General features: G+C 45.1%; 3 protein-coding genes across 13 annotated transcripts in view; 2 read left to right on the forward strand and 1 right to left on the reverse strand.

Moving 5' to 3' along the window:
* MPZL1 (myelin protein zero like 1) overlaps positions 1–5,191 on the forward strand; it is a 34,196-nt gene extending 29,005 nt beyond the window's left edge. For 4 of the 5 annotated variants that reach the window (XM_027888354.1, XM_027888355.1, XM_027888357.1 and 1 more), the window contains exon 6: positions 2,549–5,191. In XM_027888354.1, the coding sequence (XP_027744155.1) occupies positions 2,549–2,650 (102 nt within the window). In that variant the 3' untranslated portion in view covers positions 2,651–5,191. The remainder of the gene's footprint in view (positions 1–2,548) is intronic. The other variant, XM_027888358.1, reaches the window with a different exon arrangement.
* A 4,262-nt stretch (positions 5,192–9,453) lies between these two features.
* MPC2 (mitochondrial pyruvate carrier 2) lies at positions 9,454–17,325 on the reverse strand. The gene is made up of 5 exons (XM_027888359.1): positions 17,117–17,325; positions 13,535–13,575; positions 11,685–11,769; positions 10,357–10,468; positions 9,454–9,705 (listed from the first exon to the last, which is right to left on the reverse strand). Exons 1-5 carry the CDS (start codon positions 17,220–17,222, stop codon positions 9,660–9,662), a joined length of 390 nt encoding a protein of 129 aa, XP_027744160.1. The 5' UTR covers positions 17,223–17,325; the 3' UTR covers positions 9,454–9,659.
* Positions 17,326–17,863: 538 nt separating this feature from the next.
* Positions 17,864–21,585, forward strand: part of DCAF6 (DDB1 and CUL4 associated factor 6) — an 82,152-nt gene continuing 78,430 nt past the window's right edge. For all 7 annotated transcript variants that reach the window (XM_027888346.1, XM_027888347.1, XM_027888348.1 and 4 more), the window contains exon 1: positions 17,864–17,995. In XM_027888346.1, the coding sequence (XP_027744147.1) occupies positions 17,902–17,995 (94 nt within the window). In that variant the 5' untranslated portion in view covers positions 17,864–17,901. The remainder of the gene's footprint in view (positions 17,996–21,585) is intronic.

The following is a 21,585-nucleotide window of genomic DNA, read 5'->3' on the forward strand; positions in this document are numbered from 1 at the left end:
TATCACTTTGGAAATACCTTACCCTGAAGGAAGAAAATGTGGATTTAAATTACTTCTGAAAGAGAACAAGGTATTTATCAGGTGTGTGCTTTGCCACTGTGCTGGGGGGAAAACAGCTGTGCAGGAAGATACTTGCGGTCCTTCAAGGACTTAATTCTCTGCACAGAAGGTCTCTTTTCATCTCTGGCTCCTAATTGCTTTGGGAGATACATGGCAGGATTTCTGGGTCAATTCTGCAGAAATGCTTCTTAATATGGCAGGATTCCAAAAGCAAGAATGGAGTAGGAGAAGTACCTGTGAAGGCTCCTTCTTCCTGGGACATGAGGGAAACCAAAACAGTTTAATGGATGAAATGTTTTGAAGGAAAAACTGCTAAAAATGCCACAACCAAACTGAAAACTCTCTCTGTAATTCCCCCCTCTTACCCCCAAACAGGACAGTCCCTTTCTCTCCTGCAGGCGGGTGTGTGGGGGTGTTCTCTGTGCTGAGATGGTCACAGCCTTGTACTCTGTGCTTGTGTCGTGGTTTTGCTCTGGGTCAATTTGCTTTCACACTCCCCACACAATTATTCTAAGTTGAGAGAAGGTTTATGCAGACAAAAGAGACTGCATTTGTGGAAAATAGTATGAATATTTATTACTAGCAAAATAAAAAAACTACTAAAGAACTATATCTACGACAACAATTCTACTCAAGTAAAAGTACTATGTATTTACAGTAATACTTCTCCCCCCTTTATATCAGTCCAAGGAGGAGAAGCAGTCTTATTCTCCATTCTCGGAGCTCCAGATCTCTTCAATAACTGCAGCACTCTCGTCGCAGCTGGAACTCCTTCATCTCTCTCTTGCTCTGTGTCAGCCTTCAGGGCTGGGCCTACCCCCCTCCATGGATCTTCACCACAGGATTACAGGAGATAATGGCTTATGAGTCCACCCCTGTTTTCCTGTGAGGTCCCTTCCCACAGAACAGTCCTTAATAGACTTCTCCAGCATGGGTCTAGCATGGATCCCTCACTCGGATCCCAACATCCCACCTGGGCCGTCTCATTCCAGCATAGGTTTCCCTTAGGGTCACAAAATCTTCAACAGGACTCTGCCTCACCTCAGGTCTCTCATGAAGTCTTGGTTTCCTCATGCACCAACTTATTCCAGTGTAGGCTCCTCCATGAGCAACTTGGGGGTCTCCTCACCCCCAAAAATTTTCACAGGTAGCAGGGTTTTATTTTTCAGTCTTTTCCCTGCTGAAGGGAGAGAGCGAAAGCGGGGAGAAACCAGCCCCCCTTCGCACTTTTCTTCTCTCTCCTGCAGCTACCAGCTTTGACCTTGGACACTTTGTTATCTCTTTGCTGGAATTCTTTTGCAGCGTTTCTCGTCCAAGCAGCCAGTCCTTCTTTAAAGTTTTTTTTCTTCACTCTCTTACAAGAGAGAAGGGGGACTTCAGTGCTACACCTGCCCCCGGCCCAAGCCGGGGGAGGAGGGGGCCTTGCCCTCCTCAGGCCTGCTGCCTCTTCTACATGGCTGCTGCCCCTAATTTCAACTGCGTAACCCCCTTCTCTTCTGTTTTCTTAAATATGTAAGTAGCAAAGGCATTACTGAGAGTTTTAATTGGCTTGTCCGGAAATCCACCTGGACGAAACCATTCACAGCCCCAGGCATGGGCTGGTGGGCAAAACCACGACAGCTTGTGTCAGCTGGGGGGGTGCAGTGTGGGAGCTGCAGGTCAGACCTGGCCATAGAGGTCCCACCTGTCTTGTTGGGCACCTGTTCTATATAGGCTGCAGTCCTGTCTCCAGTCGCTGCAGTTTTCTCTCCTGTGAGCTTCTGGAGGACGTGGTGTTTTGGGAAGGTGCAGGCGTGTTTGCTTAGCTGAAGGACAGTGCTGGTAATGTCCCCCACTGCACCCCAGCAAAGGTAACAAAGGTGTGTGGCCATGCCTGCCCAGGGTGTGTGTGGAGCTGTGCAGAGCCTGGGCTGGCTCTGAAGTCAGGTAAGAGTTCTATACTGCTGCAGCATTTCAGTACTTTCTGTACTACACCGTGTAAGTCTTGATCCCATCACTTTTTTGGGCAGTGACTTGTGTCACAGGGTTGCTGCAGGTTTGTTCCCTCCCTTTTATCCAGGTGGTCCAGCAGTGCTGGAAGTTACAGGAAATGAGTGGCAGAAGGGAAGCACCCTCTGCTGTGGACTGGTTAAACCTGTCATACAGTTCCTCCTGAACAATAACAAATCTGACATGCATCTGACTAAGCCACGAATCTTTACTCCATAACATGTAAGAATTGCTGCTACTCTGAGCAAAGGATTCTAGATTTTGTTTTTTGTGGGAAGGAAGAAATGTCAGAGGGAGGAAAGGGTGCTGTTTGGCATTGCTCCCAGGAGCAGAAAGGTGGCAGACTAGAGCTCATTCAAAGGCGAGGGTTCATTCCACCTGCTTCCAAGTGCTGTTCGCAGACATTAAAGCTCTGTGGTCTCGCTTTGGCTTTCATCCTACTGCAGATGTGCTGCCGGTTCTGAGCAGTCCTGATGACGCCTCTTTGTTGTGTCTCCAGGGCCCAGTCATTTACGCGCAGTTAGATCACTCCGGGGGACAGCACAGCGACAAGATCAACAAGTCAGAGTCTGTGGTCTACGCTGACATTCGGAAGAACTGAGATGAGATCCTAAGCTGTCTAAAGGAGAACACACACTCAGACTGGAATTGCTTGAACAAGATTTGACCCAGAGAACTCACATGTGGCCTTTGATGCCTAGGCTAGGACCAATGCATGTGCATACAGAGGGAAAGATATATATGTATTGTGTGTAAATAGTCTATTTAATCGTACAGAAGTGAGACCAATGTTGCATGTTGAAATGCGGTAAGAATTTTGCTTATAAATTGCCAATATTCTTTTTTGTATCATGTGTGACGAGAGAGAAAGTGAAAACTCGCATCACGATTTTAAAATATTTTTATCTTGATTATTAATGGAGAAACTGGAAGATGCCTGATTCTAGATTGACCTGGAATTTTTTTTTTTTTTCTTATAAGGCCTTCTTTTGTTGAGATGAATATAAAGGAGACATGACATCTTCTTTATATCCACTGAGTTCCATATGTATACAGGGTATTTATCTTTCTTTGGTCAGATTCTCAGTAAAAGCTACCTTCTCATGTAAACTAGACCCTCTCACTTGGTCTTGTAAGCCAAATTGTGACTCCTAGCTGTCAGAAATGTATGTCTTAGCAGTGTAAGTGAAGGAAATCTTTAGGCCTAACTGACCTGTGTAACATGGGTCACAGAACTGTTTACTTCTTTATGAGCCCAGCTATTCAGGATTAGTCCTTTAAGATGCAGGGATTGTGTTGATCTAATGAATTCTGTGGAATGGTATGAATGAATTTTGTGAAAACGAAGGAAATAGTGAGTTAAAGGCATAGGAAGCTGTAGCTGTAGGTGGTTACCTCAGACTGTTGAACTTTTCAGTGAAAAGTTTCTTCCTCAAAGCTGTGTCATTTCATGTAAGTGTGAAAAAGGGCTCGAAGGGATCTGGAAGCTGTAGTACTCCCTTACCTCTCCCATGGCTCCATTATACCGCTTTCACCTCCTTAGAGGTGCTTTATCTGTTCTTAAAAACCTGTAGTGGATGCTAAATGACCTCTTGAGGAGATCTGGAGCTCTCTGTTTTTTTTTTTTTTTATGTGGGTGTTTTATTGTGTAACCTGTATTTTCACAGAGGATGCAGAAGGGCAGTTTATTTCCTTCATCTCTGCAAGTCTACTACTTGAGTATAGTTCCCCAGCTTCTTATTTCTAAGTTAAACTCCTCCTAGATTGTTAAGGATCTCTGCGGAGAGGACCTTTCTTCTGATGATCCACAGTATCCTGAAATGTGGTGCTTGGAGCTAGAAGTGGCATTCCAGCAGAGATCTTCTCGGAGTAACATATGGTAGAAGGATTTCCGTTTTATACATCCTAATGTGGTGTTGTTTGGCCTTTTTCTGTGGCAGCAAATGATTTTCAGTTTGGTCTGTCATAGCGCCTTGTCTCTGATTCTTACCCATTTCCTAGTTCTGTCTTGTTGCACAGAATCAGTCACAGAATGGTAGAGGTTGGAAGGGACCTCTGGAGATCATCTAGTCCAACCCCTGCTCCTCAAGCAGGGTCAGCCAGAGCAGGTTGCCCAGCACTGTGCCCAGTTCTGAGTATCTCCATGGGTGGAAACTCTACAGCAACTCTGGGCAATCTGTTCCAAACAAACTCAAGCCTAATGTAACACCAAGTACATAAGAAATAGTTACAGGCCCATGGAAGACCCTTTCAGAAGCACATTAGATAATATTTAATTATAACAGTGGAACTTGAATAGCTGTTTTTCATACAGTGGGGTTTTTTTTCCTCAACAAAGTTGTTGGGCATGCCAACACTATATTCTTTCATCACGATCAGACTTCACAGGTTTCCTGACAACAATTGCCTTTATTAAAATTTGACAGCTTTATTTTTGTATACATGCACTGGCTAGATTTTAAGACATTGTCCTCAAAGCCAGAACCAGCTTCTTAAAACTGAGGCACAAAAGGAAACCATGGATTAATTTAGTCTGCTAGGTGTCAGTTCCTAATCCTGCAATATCTGAATTTGTGTAACCCTCGTTCCAGGACTTGGCTGGTATCAAAGAAAGGGCATGTTTCAGTTTTAAAAGAAGTTTTTCAGGTATGAGTTTTCAGGTGTTTACCAAGTCCGGTTGGGAGCTGAGGCACTGTGCTGTGGCTCACTCACCATTGCAGCTCTGAAAATTATGTAGCATTTTATTTTTGTCAGTAATGCATACAGATGTAAAATGAACAAATTTCTTCTCCACAGAAGGCCTTTAAATCTAATTTTCCACTTTGTGGATTAAAGAGGGGTTTTAGCAAGACTCCACATGAGGGGTTATGATGCTTCTTCCCAGTGCTGAAAGCTGATGGAGTGGGACCTACTTGTCCCAGATGCACTCAGGGGCAGTTTGTCAACTCAAGCTTCCGTCTGTTGATACAAGCCAGTATCTAATGTGTGCCTGTCCACTGTTCTTGGATGCTGCAGTACTCACAGTGGTGACTGTAGCCAGCAAATTCTTTACTCAGAAGGTGATGAGGCCCTGGCACTGGTTTCCCAGAGAAGTTGTGGATGCCCGATCCCTGGGTTTGTTTAAGGTCAGGTTGGATAGAGCTCTGAGTAACCTGGTCCGGTGGAAGGTGTCCCTGCCCAAGGCAGGGGTGTTGAAACAAGATGGTCTTTAAGGTTCCTTCCAACCCAAACCATTCTGTGCTTCTGTGATTCTATATGATCTCCTCAAGTGCTGGATTCTGCACCTGGGATGGGGCAACCCTGGATGTATGGACAGACTGGCGAATGAGATGCTGGAAAGCAGTGTCAGGAAAGGGCCCTGGGGGTCCTGGTTGGTGGCTGGTTGGCCGTGAGTCAACAGTGCCCTGGCAGCCAGGAGGGACATCCTTGTCCTGGGGGGCATCAGGTCCAGCCTCGCCAGCCAGGCCAGGGAGGGGATTGTCCTGCTCTGCTCTGACCTGGGGCAGCCTCACCTGCAATATTGGGGCAGCTTTCAATGTCACAATATAAGATATTAAGCCATTAGAGGGCATCCAGAGGAGGGCAACAAGGATGGTGAAGGGTCTGGAGGGGAAGCCATGTGAGCAGCAGCTGAGGGCGCACAGGAGACTGAGGGGAGACCTCACTGCAGTTACAACTTGCTTGGGAGGGGAAAAGGAGGGGTGGGAACTGATCTCTTCATTCTCGTGACCAGTGACAGGACTTGAGGAAAGGGCATGAAGCTGAGTTGGGGGAGGTTTAGGTTGGATATTAGAGAAAGGTTCTTCACCTGGAGGGAGGTCAGGCACTGGAACAGGCTCCCCAGAGAAGTGGTCACAGCACCAAGCCCGACAGAGTTCGAGAAGCATTTGGACAGCACTATCAGGCACGTGGCTCTTGGGGATGATCCCGTGCAGGACCAGGAATTGAACTTGATGGTCCTGATGGATCCCTTCCAACTCAGCATATGCTGTGGTTCTGTGATTAGGAGCAGAATGAATCCTGCTGCTGCTGCTTTCCTTATCTAACCAGCTGTTACTTCCCAACATTTGTTTTACACTTAATAATAAACTAATGCTTTTGATGTGGTTGATGGAGAACCTTGATTTTGATCTGCCTATGTTCATCTCTGTGCATCACCAACTTTCTCCCCAAGGAAGTATTTTCGAGTAAGAGGGAGAATTGTGATGAATGTAGTGATCAAAAACTTGCTGCTATGAGAAGATGGGGCTGGCCTTGCCTCTGAAATCTGCTACTACTGTTTGTTTCTTTTCCTGTTGGAATATACTGGAGAATCTGAGCACAATTCTGATGTGGTGCTAACTTCAGGAAACATACTAATCTGGTGCTAACTTTAGGAGACGTGCTGATCTGGTGCTGACTTTAGGAGAAACACTGATCTGGCTGATGCTGACTGACGTAAGGAGATGCCTCCTTGCATGGCTTTTGTCTGGCTACAGGTACACGGATATTTCCTAGACTGAGGAGGCTCTTTCTAAGGCTCCTTGGGTCCTCTTTATGAGGGCAGGATGAGCTTTGAAGTATTTTTAAAAAACACTGAACATCTTTTTAGAAAGAAACAAAAATATCTTCCCCCAGGAATGGCAGAAATCAGTCTGAATCCCTCTCCAGTGGTAGGGCTGTTCAATTTTTTTTTTTTTTTGTCAGGGAAAAGTGAACGATGTAGCTATTAAGTAACAGACTGAAGTCAAAAGGACTTCAGGCATTGTGAGATAACACTTGTGAACTTTCTGTCTGTCCGGTTATCTTATCTTGTTTAATGATACGATAACCTGTGCTGATGGTGAGTTGGCTTACTTAGCAAAGTCACAGGAGACAGAGGACTTCTGCTCCCTTGATGGGTAGAGCAAGCAGAGGTTAAAGTCAAACAAGGTCATCATATCCTGATGTTGTGGTGACCAAAAATTTATCTCTGCTCTGCTGCTGTTCTCTTAATTCTCTAATGCTGCTCCTTGCAGGTGGAAAAGAACAGCTTGAACTTTGAGGAACACGAAGGGCATTGCCCTTGTTCTGTTGTAGGACTGCTGCCAGCTCTTTTTAGGACCATCTATTTTAAAAAGAAGTGCTGCATGCCAAGCTTGCAGCAGCCCAGCAGAGGAGTAGGTGCCTCTCTTGAGGCAGCAGCCTCAAGGAAAGAAACTGTTAGGTGGCTCATTGCTCCTGCATAGTGGGGAAGGTCTGTATGATGGAAAAGACTTGCAATGAATTTTCTTTTATTCATCATGTAAACAAAACTGGGATCAATCTGAAATCTTATTTTTGATTACCATAAATGAATTTCAGGAGAAAGATTACAAATAATTATAAGGTATCAATGTAAGTAATTTGGTAGCTGTGCTCAGCACATCAGATTTCCACTGCCCCTTCTGACTTCAGCAGTTGTTCTGTGGGGAAGATGGTCACCGTGGTCACGAGGTGACATTAAGAGCGATCACAGGGTGGCAAGTACGTCCCTGTAACTCCTTGTCTGATGTGTCATTTATAACCAGAGACCTGCAGGGTTTTGTTTTCTCTCAAAGCTTTAGTTATTTCAGTTTGTGACTAGAAGAACTGCAATTAGGTTTTTAAACGTTTTAAACCTGTGAGAACTGTTTGGGTAATCATCTGCAGCTGCAGTAAACATGTATGTGCAACTGAGGAGCTGCATCGCCTTAGAGTGGATTCACTGAGGTCAGGCACAGACTGATTGATTTGTCACCAAAACACCTTCACTCTGTATTGAAATCTTGTCTTGGAATTTTGCATTACTAATGTATCTGCCTATGACCTCAAATGCTCTTACTGTATAGTAGGTGATGGAAATATTTCCTCTTTTAAATCACCGAAGTGGAGAAGGTGGATAAGACTTCTGGGTTGTGGCCATACCCCTGCAGTGCTAGTATTTAGGTGACATTTTTATATGGGACACTACAAAATCATATTAACTCTGCTCAGCAATTATACTCTTCTTGAGGCTTTTCTTTCCCTTCTCTTCACTGCCCTAAAGCTAAGAAGCCTTTTCATTTACAGCTATTTTTGCACTCTAAAAATCTAAGTTCCATGCCTTTGGAGATCAGTGTGCTGTGCAATGTCTTCTGTCTCCCTGCAATGCCAGCTGTTCTTATGTGGTAAATGTAATTGAACACAGAGTACATGGGTACTTGCCTTTTGTAAACCTCTGTCCTGGAGGTGTGCAAGAAAACAAACACCTGTAAGACAGGTGTATAATCTGTGTGAGGGAGCAAGATATGCATTGCATGGCCTGATTACTTGAAGAGCCAGTGTACCAATTGTTAGTGCTTTTGCTTTTACAGACTCATCTGGAAACAGTTATCTTGGATATTTTTTCTTGAATGGACTTTCATGTTTTGTATTGTAATCTTGTGAATATTTTAATACACTTTTTTTTTCCCATTACTGGTTTGCTGGATGAATTTTACCTGGTTGAGGATTGGGAAGGGAGGGGGACTGAAATACAACACCTCTGTCTCTGGCAATGTTCTCCAGTCACTGCAGTTTGTGTCCGCTCAGCAACAACCCAGCTGGAGAGCTCACCCTTGGAAATGACACCCCGTGTTACTGCTGGAAGAGCCAAGGAATGCTAGTGGAACTGTAGCAAAACCCAACTGGCTTCACCACAGGACAGCCTTTGAAAGAGGGGAGCTGACAGAGTATCAGGTGTATGCCTTGAAAGAATGGAAAATGCTTTCCTTGGAGTGTCCTGCACAGATACTTTGCGCAAGACAATATAACATTGTACAAAGGGCGAAAAAGGAGGGGACATGGGTGCCATAGCAAGGTGCAGTTCCTTTCCACCCTTGCCATGCTGGAGTGATAACTCAAATGAGACTAGTGGAAAGTAGGGGTGGAGAAAGACAAAACAGGACTTTGCAAAACTCCCAAGATTTTAAGGCCTTCATTTTCATGGAAGCTCAATCCTGAAGAAGCTACCTGGTCTCAATTATCTTTTCCCCTGGATACAAATTCCTGAGCTCTGGTACTTCAATGCAATGCTCTTCTGCCTCAAGTTATAAAGGATGACAAAAGCTAAAACACCAGTGGCACACACTAGTTTGTTCTCCTTTTGATAGAGACAGTGGTGGCTGGGAAACAACTGAAGATGCACATAACTGAAGATGAAAAGAATGTCCTTACACTACCAGGGAAGAGCAGCAGGGAATGAAATGCGAATGCTGCTGTTGGTTTCTGAAAGTGTGGTAAACCCCTGCCTAGGTCTGACTGTGACAGGAAAAGATCACTTCAGTCTGAGGCTCTGGCTGTCACCAGTTCTGTGTAACTCCTGGAGTCAGATAAGGTGAGACCCAGCAACTCATTCCAGGCAGAGTCCAGAGTCAGTGTCTTTAAAGAGACAATAAAAACACACAATTTTGCTTCGATTTAAAACGTCACCCTTTATTTAAATGTATGGTGATACTTTTGTTATTCGCACTTAGAAAACGTTTGCTCTCTAGGCATTTAAATTTCCTCTTCTGATTTTCTCTGAGGAAAAGCACATTAAAATTAGTGAAGCTGGGTCCCATGGGGATGGGTTTGTGCGTTGTTAGATTTGACTTGTTGGGTTAAGCATCTCTTCACTGCAGCTGCTCTTGCTGTTTTGCTTTTAGCTCCTGATTATACCTATAGGAAAAAAAAATAAAAGAGCACAGGCTAAGAATAGAATAGTTACAATAACAGTTACAAAGTCTTCCTAACAGTCTGTTCAGCAGAGGAGGTTTAAAATTACAGGGCTTGAGGGCGGAAACTCAGCATAGGATAGCTTAATTCATATAAAAATTCCAAAGTAGCTAAGTTTTGTACATTCCTGGCTAGTACTGAAGCCAGAAAATTTCAAAGTTTCCCTCACGAAATAATAACAGTTAAAAAAAATTAAAAAGTGCTGCTCTGCTTAAGAATCCTTTGATCCAGCTGGAACTGACAAGATTCAATGCTGAAAGTTGATCGAAGTGCAGAGCTTATGAGGACAAAGTCTTGGCTGTTTGTCAGTCAGACCCACAGCTTTTAAATGCCTTAGACCTGGAAACTGCAGCTTACATGGAGCATTCCTTAAAACGTGTTCTAGTTGGACTAAAATATTTAAATCTTCACCCCAACTTGACTGGAAAAGTAACAACATAGCAAAAAAAAGTTCTGCAGTGTTTAATTAATAATTCAGTTTCTCTTGCCTGATGCACTGACATTGAGGCTGGCAGCATTTATGAGTTCCTGGTTAAGAAGTGGTGGTTTGAATGCTTAGTTAGAGAATGTGGAGAAACCCTTCTTAACACCTACCTCCATATCCGGAAGAGCTGAGAGCCTCCAGCGCAGCCAACAAAGAAGTTCACAGCAAACAGACTCCAGTTTTTAGGAATAATAACTAGAGAGTATCGTGACCAAATAAGGCCTGTTGAATCAAATGGAAGGTTTAAAGATGTTAAGCCTTTAAAGTGAAATACTTGGACATTTCTCGAAGTTTGGAGACTGATACATGGGCCAGTTTAAGTGGATAAGTTTTACGACTTCATGTTAAACAACTGCTTTTTTTTATAACTACCTATTTCTCAGTGAAAAGTACAGCAAGTGCCACTGGGATGGCTACAGGTATGTACTACATTTTCCCAAAGTAACTAGACAGTAAGGTCAATCATAGTCTGAATATCAGACAAAAATCTCTGCACTCTACAGAAGTCTAGACCTTAATTCTCCAGCACAGTTGCAGGGTAGTATTTTGCTGTAGTATATCCAGCTTGGGGAGTTTAACCTGGAGAAAAGGAGGCTCGGGGGGACCTTATCACCCTCTCCAACTCCCTGAAAGGCGGTTGTAGCCAGGTGGGGGTCAGGCTCTGCTCCCAGGGAACAAGTGACAGACAGGATGAGAAGAAATGGCCTCAAGTTGCACTGATGAGATTTAAATTGGATATTAGGAAAAAACATCTTCACTGAAAGGGTTATCAGCATCAAAACAGGCTCTCCAGGGAAGTGGTGGAGTCATAAGATGTGTAGATGTGTCATTTAGGGACATGGTTTAGTGGTGAGCTTGGCAGTGCTGGGTTATTGGTTGGATTCTATGATTCTAAGAGGTCTTTTCCAACCTAAATGATTCTGTGATTACAGACTATTGCTTCTGCCAGTGTGAACATTCTTGGCAGACAGCAGTGTAGTAGTCCATGTACCACTGCTTCCAATTCCTTGTAACACTTGCAGATTCTTTACAGTTACATATTCTACCATTTTTTAATCCCTAATATCTGTTTTAAAGAAGTCACTATATCCTGGCCTGATTTCAAAATTACTTGATCTGAAGCAAAAGAAGTCACTTACTGGAATGAGTGGTCTCATGGTAACTTAAGAGATGAAACTCATGTCTTAACTCTTAGCAACGTGGTCTGGGCAATTCCAAATTAAGAGACATGTAGAAAACTGTTATATGATTACAGAACACTTACAGGTTTGATAAAAAGTATACAGCTGTCCCAGAACTATCATCCAACAGCAATAGTGAGAGTGGCAGGTTATAGTTAAAGCCTTTCTACAGAAGTAGATTAGTTCTGATGGAGGATTTGGAAAGGAGTATATTCAGGTTCAGAGATGGTAAAAACGTGGAGTAACTGTGGCTTTACCTGTGGCCATTAGTACCGCAGACTGTGCTGTGCTGAGCTTTTCTGCTGGTCTGGCCATGTCAGCCAGTCCAGCACATACCAAACCCTGTGAAGAGAAATTCAGTGAGCACCAGTCCAGGACCTCCTGTAACAGATCAAGGGATTTACACGGGAAGTTGCTTCACAGCTACGTGCATTATGCAGGAGATGGGATGCACTGTATAAGCAACTAGACTTTTGGAGATACCACCCACTTCCAGTCCCTTATGGTAGGGATAAGGACACAGTTATGGGGGTTTCAACTGGCTGGCAATAAAATCCCAGGCATTGGCAATTTTGTATTAATTCAAGAACAAGGTTAATTTTAGCACAGCTGCTTTCTTAACCAAACCTATTTTTTTGTTGTAAGCAACAAGTAGATGCTTATTTAAATAAGGCCCTTCTTCCTGCACATCAGGCTAAGATATTGCTGGTAAAGATATAGGTGTGACACCATATAGTCTTCACTCAGCTTCATTTAAAGGGGATAAAAGTGCTTCTTTTAAAATATAATTTCAGTAAAAGCAGAAAACTTCCAGGTGAACTGAGGAATAGCTTGGCAGACCTACTTGACCACATTAGTAGCAAACACACTGCTTGATTTGCTTGTTGTGTTATTGCCCTCTACTGGACATACGATTTCATAGTCATGTTGAGGAGTTCACAAAAAAATCCTTAGAAATACCCCCAAAACCAAAATCCCACAAAATAAGTGAGTCCTAACGCTTTAAATTCCCTGACTGCCCCTAAGGACTTCATTGCTCCAGCCAAGAAACCAGTTTTCAAGGGAAGAGACTCCTGTGTGCTGCATCACTTATGGGACTGGTGCCATGGGAGGGATGGACTTTTAACACCCTTGAGTATCTGCAGTGAATGTGCCTTGGCCATCCAGGGGGAAAGTCTTTTTAACTTCTCAGTGGAGACACCCACTGTGAGCTTAGAGAAGCACTTCTGCATGTTCCCAAGAGGAAAAGCAGCTCTTTTGATACAGCAGCAGTTGACATCAGCCTGCTGCTCAGGCTCAGGGAGAACCTCTGAGGAAGGGGAGGGTTTGACCATGGTTGCTGCAGCTCCAGTCTAGACTGACAAAAAACCAAGCTGTAGCTTAGGCCATAATGCAAGGCCTGTGGCCTATAAAAAGCTGGAGTCCACAATGGCAAAGTGGGGAACCAGCTGGCAATAGCAAGAGCAGGTGACATCCTTGCCAGTTATCAAACAAGGAGATCAAACAGCTTTGTGGGCTTAGAGGTTGGTTGTTCTATCTGTACCAATACAACAGCTAGGAGGAGTACAGTGAATTAGGAGGAGGCAAATACTTCACCTGGGCACAAACAGAGCCCAGAGATGTAGCGAAGTGGGAAGCAGAACCTCACAGGAGGCAGAGAGCTACTTACAGCCAAAAAGGCAGCTGCCTTTTTCTTCTGTTTTCTCAAGACTACCTTGCACTCTGACATGCTTTAACCTACCTTCAAGCTAAGAGGCCTAGGAATTTAGCTTCCCTAAGATACTCTTCAAATTCCTCAATCTCCGAAGAAATACATGCTTTAGAAGTCTTGCATTGTGCCAGCTCATGCCTACCTGGAGTTAGTGTTTCACAAGAGAAAGCTTCTGTGAAACTCAAAGTGAAAAGTGCAATTTTTCCCTCAAGCATTTTCTCCCTGTATGTTGTGCTCTGTGTTATCAAGGTTAATTTTGTTCCTCCACCTATATTAAAAATTAGAGCCTCAGTGTTAAATCTTTCAGTAGGCTCAGATATCTGCTAGGAAACTACTGTTTGCTCAATGGATTGCTGCTGACTGACAGCCAGACACCAGCTGGGATCTCATACTTACCCATTTCATAACAGGTGCCCAGAAAAACACTGTCTTGGGACCTGAGGGAGTGGGGGAGGAAACAGAAAAGAAGTTAAGTGAGATGTAGCTATTTTAATACCCACAGTAAGTTTGGGTTGTTTTGGGGGTTTTTAAAATAATGAATTGCGTGTGTATTAGCACAGTTTCTACCACTGGAGAATCTCTAGCACCTTATATTCATAGTTCATCAACTCAGTGCATCAACTTTCAGTTGTGTAATCAGCCCACACACTTCTGCAAGTAGGATTTTGTATGTCCATTTTTCAGCAACTGAGGACACCAGAGCAGGCAAAGTTGATTTATGAGTGAAAAGAGTTGGGATAAGGCCTAGGAATAGTGAATACAGATTCCAAAGAATGATTAAAACTTACTTTACAGCTGGACTAACAGAAATAGTTTGCAGTTCTTTGCAAACTGAATATTGTAAACTAAAACTCAAAAATATTTTATTACTAAGATTGTAACAAGCCAGTCCCTCCTTCTTTTCCCAAATCACAGACCACCTCTTCAGGCTACAGGCATCAGATTGTTCAAGTGAGAGCACAAATCACAAATAGAAGCAGCAGTAAATGTCACAAGGAGAGTGTTTTCTAACCTGCACCTCTCAATAGCCTTGTCTTCCTGTCAGAAACAATGCTTCAAACCCGGGAATCTACCAGGAGGCAAAGAAGGATTATGGAGGAAGAGGAAAAACTCTCCAGGAGGAAGGGAGAAAAATCAATGGAATGGGGTCTGGGGGAAAAACAGCTCTCTTAGAAATACATGTATCTTACAGTGGTGCTAAAGTGGCAACTAGTTGGTTAAAACAAAGCACTGTGAAGTCACAGCTACAACCATGCCAGAAATCATTAATCCAAGACTACTGCTCCACGGCCAAAAGCACTGGGAGACAGTCAGGGCACTGGTTCCAATTCCATCAGAACATGGTGTTTAGGTCGCAGTGTGCCACGGTTCAGCACTCCAGTAACATCCAAGATGAAGCCAAGTTTTCACTGTAACATGTAACAGATGTAACGTGTTACATATGAATAACCACCAGGACTTTGATTGCTTTTAGGTGAGCTACTTTTTCACTAACAATTCAGCCTTAAAAAGACCTTGCAGCAACTATTTGTGCTCCCTGTTTTAAGCACCCTCAAGTTTAAAATGGTGACTTGAGGAAAATTTGACCCATGGGTTTCTACAGCAGGCACCTGTGAAGCAACTCATAATTCTGGGGGGTGAGACTGTTACAAATGTCAACTGCTCCGTCAACTCAAAAGGGCAGGGCAGAAAGCAACAAAAACTGGCCTGGCAGCTTTGTATAAAGCCCTCTTTAACCCACAGTGCTTGTGATCAAGCTTCACCCTGCAGTTAATAACTACTTTTTATCTAATATTGCTGAATAAATACAGTATCATCCTTTAAAGATGCAAACTTCAGGTGCTGTTCTCTTAGGCAGCTACTCAGTGTGGCAGCATCGGGCTGCAATACAGCTAGTTACAAATCAGTCTTACAGAGGCTCTATGTAAGTGGCTTTAATAATTTAATTTATTCTAAAAGACAAATTCAGATTTGGAGTACTAGAGAATGTGGGGTAAGTATAAATTATTAAATGGCCATTAAAGTTTTCAAGAAGACTGATGTTAATTTTTATTAATAATAGATAAATAACTCGACCATTTAAAACTGCTGACTAAAAAAGTAAGGAACAATGGTAGAAGGTGCAAAGGAAAGGCACCAATCCAAGCTGTAATTAGGGAATACTGTCAAATGCCTCCAGTAGAACACTTCTCCTTGAAGCACTCCAGCAAGCACCCAGCCAGGGAGAGCTCTTCCCTGATCCCCATATCCAGAATTTCTCAAGGAGGAATTTGACAGCAGCGCATCAGAGCAGGGGGAATAGCAGAGGCTCACTTGGCTATCACGTGTGTGACCAGTTTATAGGATTTATGACTTCTATTAAATGCAAGAAGTCTTTATGCTTCAAAGTTTGGTTTAATCAGACAAAGTGAACCAAAAAGGCCAAAGGGGAGGGAGGACAAGCTGAGCCCAGGCTTTCCCATGGCAACCTGGGGAGTTGGTGTGCCAGGCCCTACACTGTCCTCCAGCAATGCCAGCCAAAGAAACAGATTTTCAGACCAGGCATCAATTATCTCACTGGAAGCTTTCTTTGTGCCAGGAAAGAAGAAAGCACATTCTTCACCCCTCACAAGTGATTCATAATTTCACAACAATGACATTTATATTCCTAAATTAGACTAGAAATTGGGATATCACCAGAGATAAAATGCCAGCCTTTCATTTTTAACCTACTTTTTTTTTTCTTTTTTTCAGCCAGAGTGATATCTATTGCATAACTTTCTCACAGACACATCTTGAACCTTCAAGATGTTCAGAGCTGAACCAGAAGTGGCAAAGATTCAGTTTCAGTACCTGCTTAGGACTTTTCTCATGCAGATAGGTATGTGTGTATGTGTGTATATATATATACACATACACATAAAGAGTCCATAAAAAAGGATTTATTAATTACAACATTATGGTGGTGAACAAAAGTGGCCCATGGGCAGTTCTGGTGAATAAGGAACACAGATATTCCCCGTGCTTTCTATGCCTTGTATCCAATAAAAGCAGCTGGAAGCTGCTTTTCTCACAGATTGAATGTGTTTCCAGCACCTTTATAATGGAAGTGTGGGATATATTGGCTCTTCATATATAAAAATACATTAAGTGAATTTAGTACAAACCAAACATTTTGAGAACTGCAGTTTTTTCACTCTGTGATTTCTGTAGAGAAACAATTTTCCTTCCAAGAAAGAACCATTGCAAGAGGACAGACTGAAAGCCAAAGTCTATTTTCACAGTGCATATTCCAGGTGGGTGAAGAGTCAAGGATGCCTATCCCACTGACACAAAACAGTGGGAACAGCAGCCTATGGAATTCCAGGATTTTATCGAGCACTGCTTTTAACTGCCCGACACAGTTTGTTTACACGACAAACACCATGTAAATGGCACCGAAGGAGATCATTTTACAAGAGGTTTCTCCCTAATAACACAACCTCCCGTGTTTGCTCATGCAAAGACAACGCGTAGGTCAGGTGAGGGAAGCTCGTTCCACGGAAATTCCTTACCCACAGCAAGCCTGTCAGCGCTCTTCCCCGTCCCTGGAAGTATCCAAGGCCAGACTGGATGGGGCTCTGAGCACTCTGGTCTGGTGTGAGGTGGCCCTGCCCTTGGTAGGGAAGTTGGAACGAGATGATCTTTAACGTTCCTTCCCACCCGAACCATGCCGTGATTCCACGATTCTATGTTCTATTCTATCTCCGCAGCACATCCACTCGGCTGCCGGGGCCTCCAGTCTCCTTTGGAAGCATCGTATGCCCTGGAAGGGCTCTGGCAGCGCCGCCGCTCCCCGCGAGCGCCGTGACACCGACACCCGACTGGGACCACCCGTGTGGCTCCTGCCTTTTTGTATTTCCTCTTCCCAGACACATCCGTTAAGGAGCGGAGCCACCGCACTCGCGTCACCGCGTCCCCGCTCCCGCCCCCCGCCCAAGGTGACCCCCCGCGCGTTACCCGCCGGGTGGTTGTAGAAGGGCCGGAACCGCGGCGGCAGCATGAGCTCGATGCGGTCAAGCAAGCGGTGGTAGGAGGCGCGGAGCCCCGCGACGGCGGCGGCCATGGCGGGACGAGTGGGGCGAGCGGGGACCGAGCGGGGCCGACCAGACGGAACCACAAGGCGAGCAGGGACCGACTACGCGTTCCGCACCCTCCGGCCGCGCCCCCGTCGGCCTCGCGCGCTGATTGGCTGTCCCCGAAGAGGGCGGGGCGAGGAGGGGCACGATTGGCTGAACGGGCTGGCCCCGCCCCCTGAGGAAATCTGGCAGGGACGCCCAGCTTCAAGATGGCTGCCGGCGGGGAGGCTTCACTCCCCTACTCAAGATGGACGGAGCGGCGGAAACCTAATAAGCCCAAATCCAAGATGGCGGCCTTGCGGCTTCCCAACGGTTTGACTCCAGAGAGTAGGTTCGGCGACCGGCCACGCCCACACCTGCCCTTACTCTGGGGTGGATGACGTCACCATCTCGCGCGAGACGCGCGTCAGTCCCGGCTCCCTCGCTCCCCCCCCGTAGGCGTGTTCCATCACGTGCCCGGCCGGTGTGTCCCGCTGCCGGCCCCGCCCCCGGCTCGCTGTCGGCGGCGGGGCGCGCGGCGGGCGCGGGGCGCGCGCGGGGCCCGCTCGGCCGTTCCCATGGTGATCGCACGCGCCGGCCCATCCCGGCGCTCCATCGGCCCGACCCCTATCCCGACCCCCATCCCGATCCATCACCGCCCCGCTGCCCCCGACACAGCGCGGGGCCATGTCCCGTGGGCGCTGCCCACACCTGCTCTGGGACGTGCAGAAGCGGAGCCTGGGGCTGGAGGAGCCCGGATTGCTACGGAGGCACTACCTCGGTAAGGGCGGGCGGGACGGGGGGTGGGAGCCCTTCCTGGCGACCCGCGAAAGTGAGGAAGGGACCAGGAGCCCTTCCCGGCTCCGCCCCTCGGTCGCTCTGTCCCGCAGCTCCCAAGTTTCCTTGGACACCCACCAACATTCCCCTCGACCCATCCCATCACACCCTGAGGGTGCTCCGGGACCTCTGCCCCCCACCCCAACCCCCGGCGGTGCCCCAGGACCCGGCGGTCCCTCCGCTTCCCGAAGGAACTGTTGCACGCGGGGATCCCAGCCGGGAAGTTGGGCGGCGGCGGCGGTTTGGAATAGCCCCGGAATCATCCCCGGAGGCCGGGCAGGGTCCGGGTTTGCCGGGAACAAAGCGCGTGAACGCCCGTGGGATAATGGCGCGGGCGATCCCGGGGTGCTCCCGGGGGTTCGGGAGCCGGGACGCGCCCGGTATCGCCCGATCCAGCCGGGATTTGTGTCCCCGGCTCTCCAGTCCCGCGCTGCCCTCGCTCCCACGCCCTGTCCAGGTTATTTCCACTTTGGAAGTTAAACCCAGCGCTACTTTCTGTTCGCGAGGCCGCGGGAACATTCCTGTGGTGTAGAAGGAACTATCGGTGTGGTCTTTGTGATGGCGCAGGTTTCATGCGAAACGTTACCAAAAATATTAAAAAAAACCCAACTCCACAATATTTATTCCTGTGGTTTTGGAGGTGTGGATCCATCGTAGTGCCACCGTGGGTTTTTGGGGAGGGAGGGGGTAGCTCTCCAGGGAAAATGGGTGGTTCTTTTGTGCTTGAGTGCCAAAGCAATTCCTGCCTTTGAGTCGAAACCTCCGAGTGCTCGAGATGGAGCTGATTTACAGCGCTGTAAAACGTGTATCTTCTTGTGCCTCCCAGGCGTTTCTGATCGTGGTCAGTATTGGTTTTCCTCTTGTTTCCTGATGGAATTTAAGGTGGGATATCACATTACCGAGCCTAACTCGGTAGTTTTCTGCCCGTGGTCCCTTAGCAGTCAGAAATTCACCGAAGGAAATCAAGGTCATTGCTGGCTGGTTTCCACACCAGCGAGGGGTGTGTGTGTGTGTATAGAACCCACATGCACAGAAGTCCCTTAGAAAGCATTTTTGAGGTCCTAAAATTAAAAAAAAACCCTAATGGTCTAACTTGCTTTTGATTTTTGTTGTTGTCTTGACAGCTGTTTTTGGCCAAATCGTAGCACAGGATTGTCCTAAGTTTTAGTGATCAATCCTTCTGACTTGATTTGGAGTTTCTGGGGGGTTGGGGTTTTGTTTCTTTTTTTGTTTTGTTTTGGGTTGGTTGGTTTGTTTGTTTTTTCCTGCTCCAGTCAGAGCAGAAAAGCTCAGAGCAGAAAAGCTCAGTGTTAAAATTAGGACTGTAGTGTGCAGATTCTGAGGAAGCACTGTAAGACCTTTATGATTTTGGGTTTTTTTGTTGTTGTTGTTTCTGGAGGGTTTGTGTGGTTTTTGTTTGTTTGTTTATTTTTCTTTTGCTCTTGCATGATTGCGTCTCTGATAGCTGAAGTATTAAGATTTGATCAGTTGAAATCATTCTCCAAGATTTACTAAGATCTCTTTTCTGGATGCTTCTCCAGTAAAACGTACGTAACTTTAGCTAAGAACAAAATCCCTCTGGTGGCTTAAGGTTAAGGTCTCATATTTACTGTTTTTCATTTAACCTAAACAACTTCAGTAGCTTTATTGCCTTGAGAAAATAGGGCCTGGGAGAGCATTCCCTCTGAATTACGTTGAGATTCGTGTTGGTGGTGGCAGGAGATGCTGAGTCCTTACCGATTCCTACTTTTAATGAAGGGGTTGGTACATGGTATGCTTGTCTTGTGGAGCCACTGCACTTTTATCCAAAATGGTGTTTATGGCCTTAATAAACCCACTAGTCAGGTGTAGTTGCTTGTGTGCAGATTAACCAGACAACAGGCTGGTTGTTGTGCCTTTTTGTCTTTAGTTTAGTGTCTATGTGGCTCTTTTCCCTTTCAGACTTCAGCAGTTCCATGTAGGAGCTTTGTTGTTTGGATGGGTAGCACTAGTTGTTGGTCACTGCTGACCTGCTCTGAACGGGAAGGCAGGTTTCTTCGTATTTATTTTTTTTTTATTATTATTATTTTTTTTTTTTTTGGAACGTTTCAGCAGTCTGGCTGACAGAACAAGTGCAAGTCAAGAATTTCATTGTGGCTTAAAAATAGTATTGGGAAACTTGAGGCACTACCCATGTGCATTTTTTGTGTTTTTTTTTTGTTTTTTTGGGGGGGATTTTTTTTTGGTAAATTTGTCAAAGCCATTATGGATGCCAGTACAAAATTAAGAAGTTTATGTATCTCTTCATTGTCTGCTGCTGTTTTTCAGCCACCAAATCAAATGAAAACCATAACTACCAATGCAGCTCACAGTGTGTTGGAGAGAAGATGTATCTGTGTGAATGGTAATGGCATAGTGAGACATTCAGTGGGATAAAATCATAGTGATATGCTGTGACGTAAAGTACCAGAAATATTGAGAGTGACTCTGTATTGAAGGAAGACATTTGAGAACTGATTGCTGTTTCCTATTTACCCCATGTTTTAGTTACATCTGAACTGGCAATCAAGCGACACTCTATTTATAGCCCCTTTCAGCTTTCGAAAACAGCTGCTCCAGGAAGGATCCGTGCATCATATTGTACCTCTCCATGTGGATAATTCACCCGTGGAATTTATGTCCTTGCAAAACTCCGTCTGATTTTGCAAGATCCCTAAATAATTGCTCTGAATCCTAGTCAGTTCTGGACAGAGTTCCACAGAAACACCTCATGAAGGTGAGGCAATGCAAGTGTGCCTGGGATGTGTCCTTCAGATGTTATCACTTGGTAAGAGTCTCCGCTGTGGTGAGAAAGGGAGAACGTGGGTCTTAGCAATGTATCTGTTAGCTACGTTTTCTTCAGCATTTGTGGGGCTAATTAGTCTCAATTTCTCTGAAGTCTCCAGAGGAAGCCAATCCTCAGGGAGGGCTGTCAGTAACTCTCTTGGATTCAGTTTGGTGTCCTCTTAGGCCAGTGCTCGTGGGAGGAGTTCTGCTGCTGGATCGCCGATGGAAACCGAGTATGGGACTACTTGCACTTGTTAGAAACATCACGTTGCTTTTACATTGGAAAACATTGATAGTAAACTGTAGCACTTAAATTAGTGAAGCACTTAAGCTCTGCTTTGAAACTGGCAAGTGTAATTATCAGTTGAGATACTGTTAGAAGACTCTCAGAACCTTTGCTGCAATTTTGCATCCTTGTTTCAGTGACTTGTGGACCTGTAGGTTCTCATAGCACGGAAAGTATTCTGTGCCAGCATGGTAAAGTAGATTAAATACAGCATATAATGATTTGACTGGAGAAATGGCAGCATGGGTTTCTTGCAAGAAAGAAGGGATCCATAAGTTCTCTGAAGTATTTAATGTGATGGTATTATTTATATGTAATTATTTGCTTTCCTGTGAAGGGTCGTGCTGGTGAGAGTGGCTCTGTTTAGCCAGGAGGAACAATGAAGACTTTTCCTTTTTTTTTTTTTTTTTTTTTTTTTTTTTTTTTTTTTTTTTTTTTTTTTT

This window comes from Empidonax traillii, unplaced genomic scaffold, assembly GCF_003031625.1.
Source record: "Empidonax traillii isolate 1590-97213 ecotype Southwest subspecies unplaced genomic scaffold, ASM303162v1 scaffold236:size2090792, whole genome shotgun sequence".
In the NCBI taxonomy this organism is placed as follows: Eukaryota; Metazoa; Chordata; class Aves; order Passeriformes; family Tyrannidae; genus Empidonax; species Empidonax traillii.

Bases quoted from the DNA above. Each gene is read 5' to 3' on its own strand.
- MPC2 (XM_027888359.1), bottom strand. From the start codon at position 17,222: ATGGCCGCCGCCGTCGCGGGGCTCCGCGCCTCCTACCACCGCTTGCTT. The intron at 11,770-13,534 runs GTAAGTATGAGA...TTCTCTTCACAG, and splicing joins GGGCACCTGTTATGAAATGG to GGTTTGGTATGTGCTGGACT. The intron at 10,469-11,684 runs GTAAAGCCACAG...TTGATTCAACAG, and splicing joins TGCGGTACTAATGGCCACAG to GCCTTATTTGGTCACGATAC.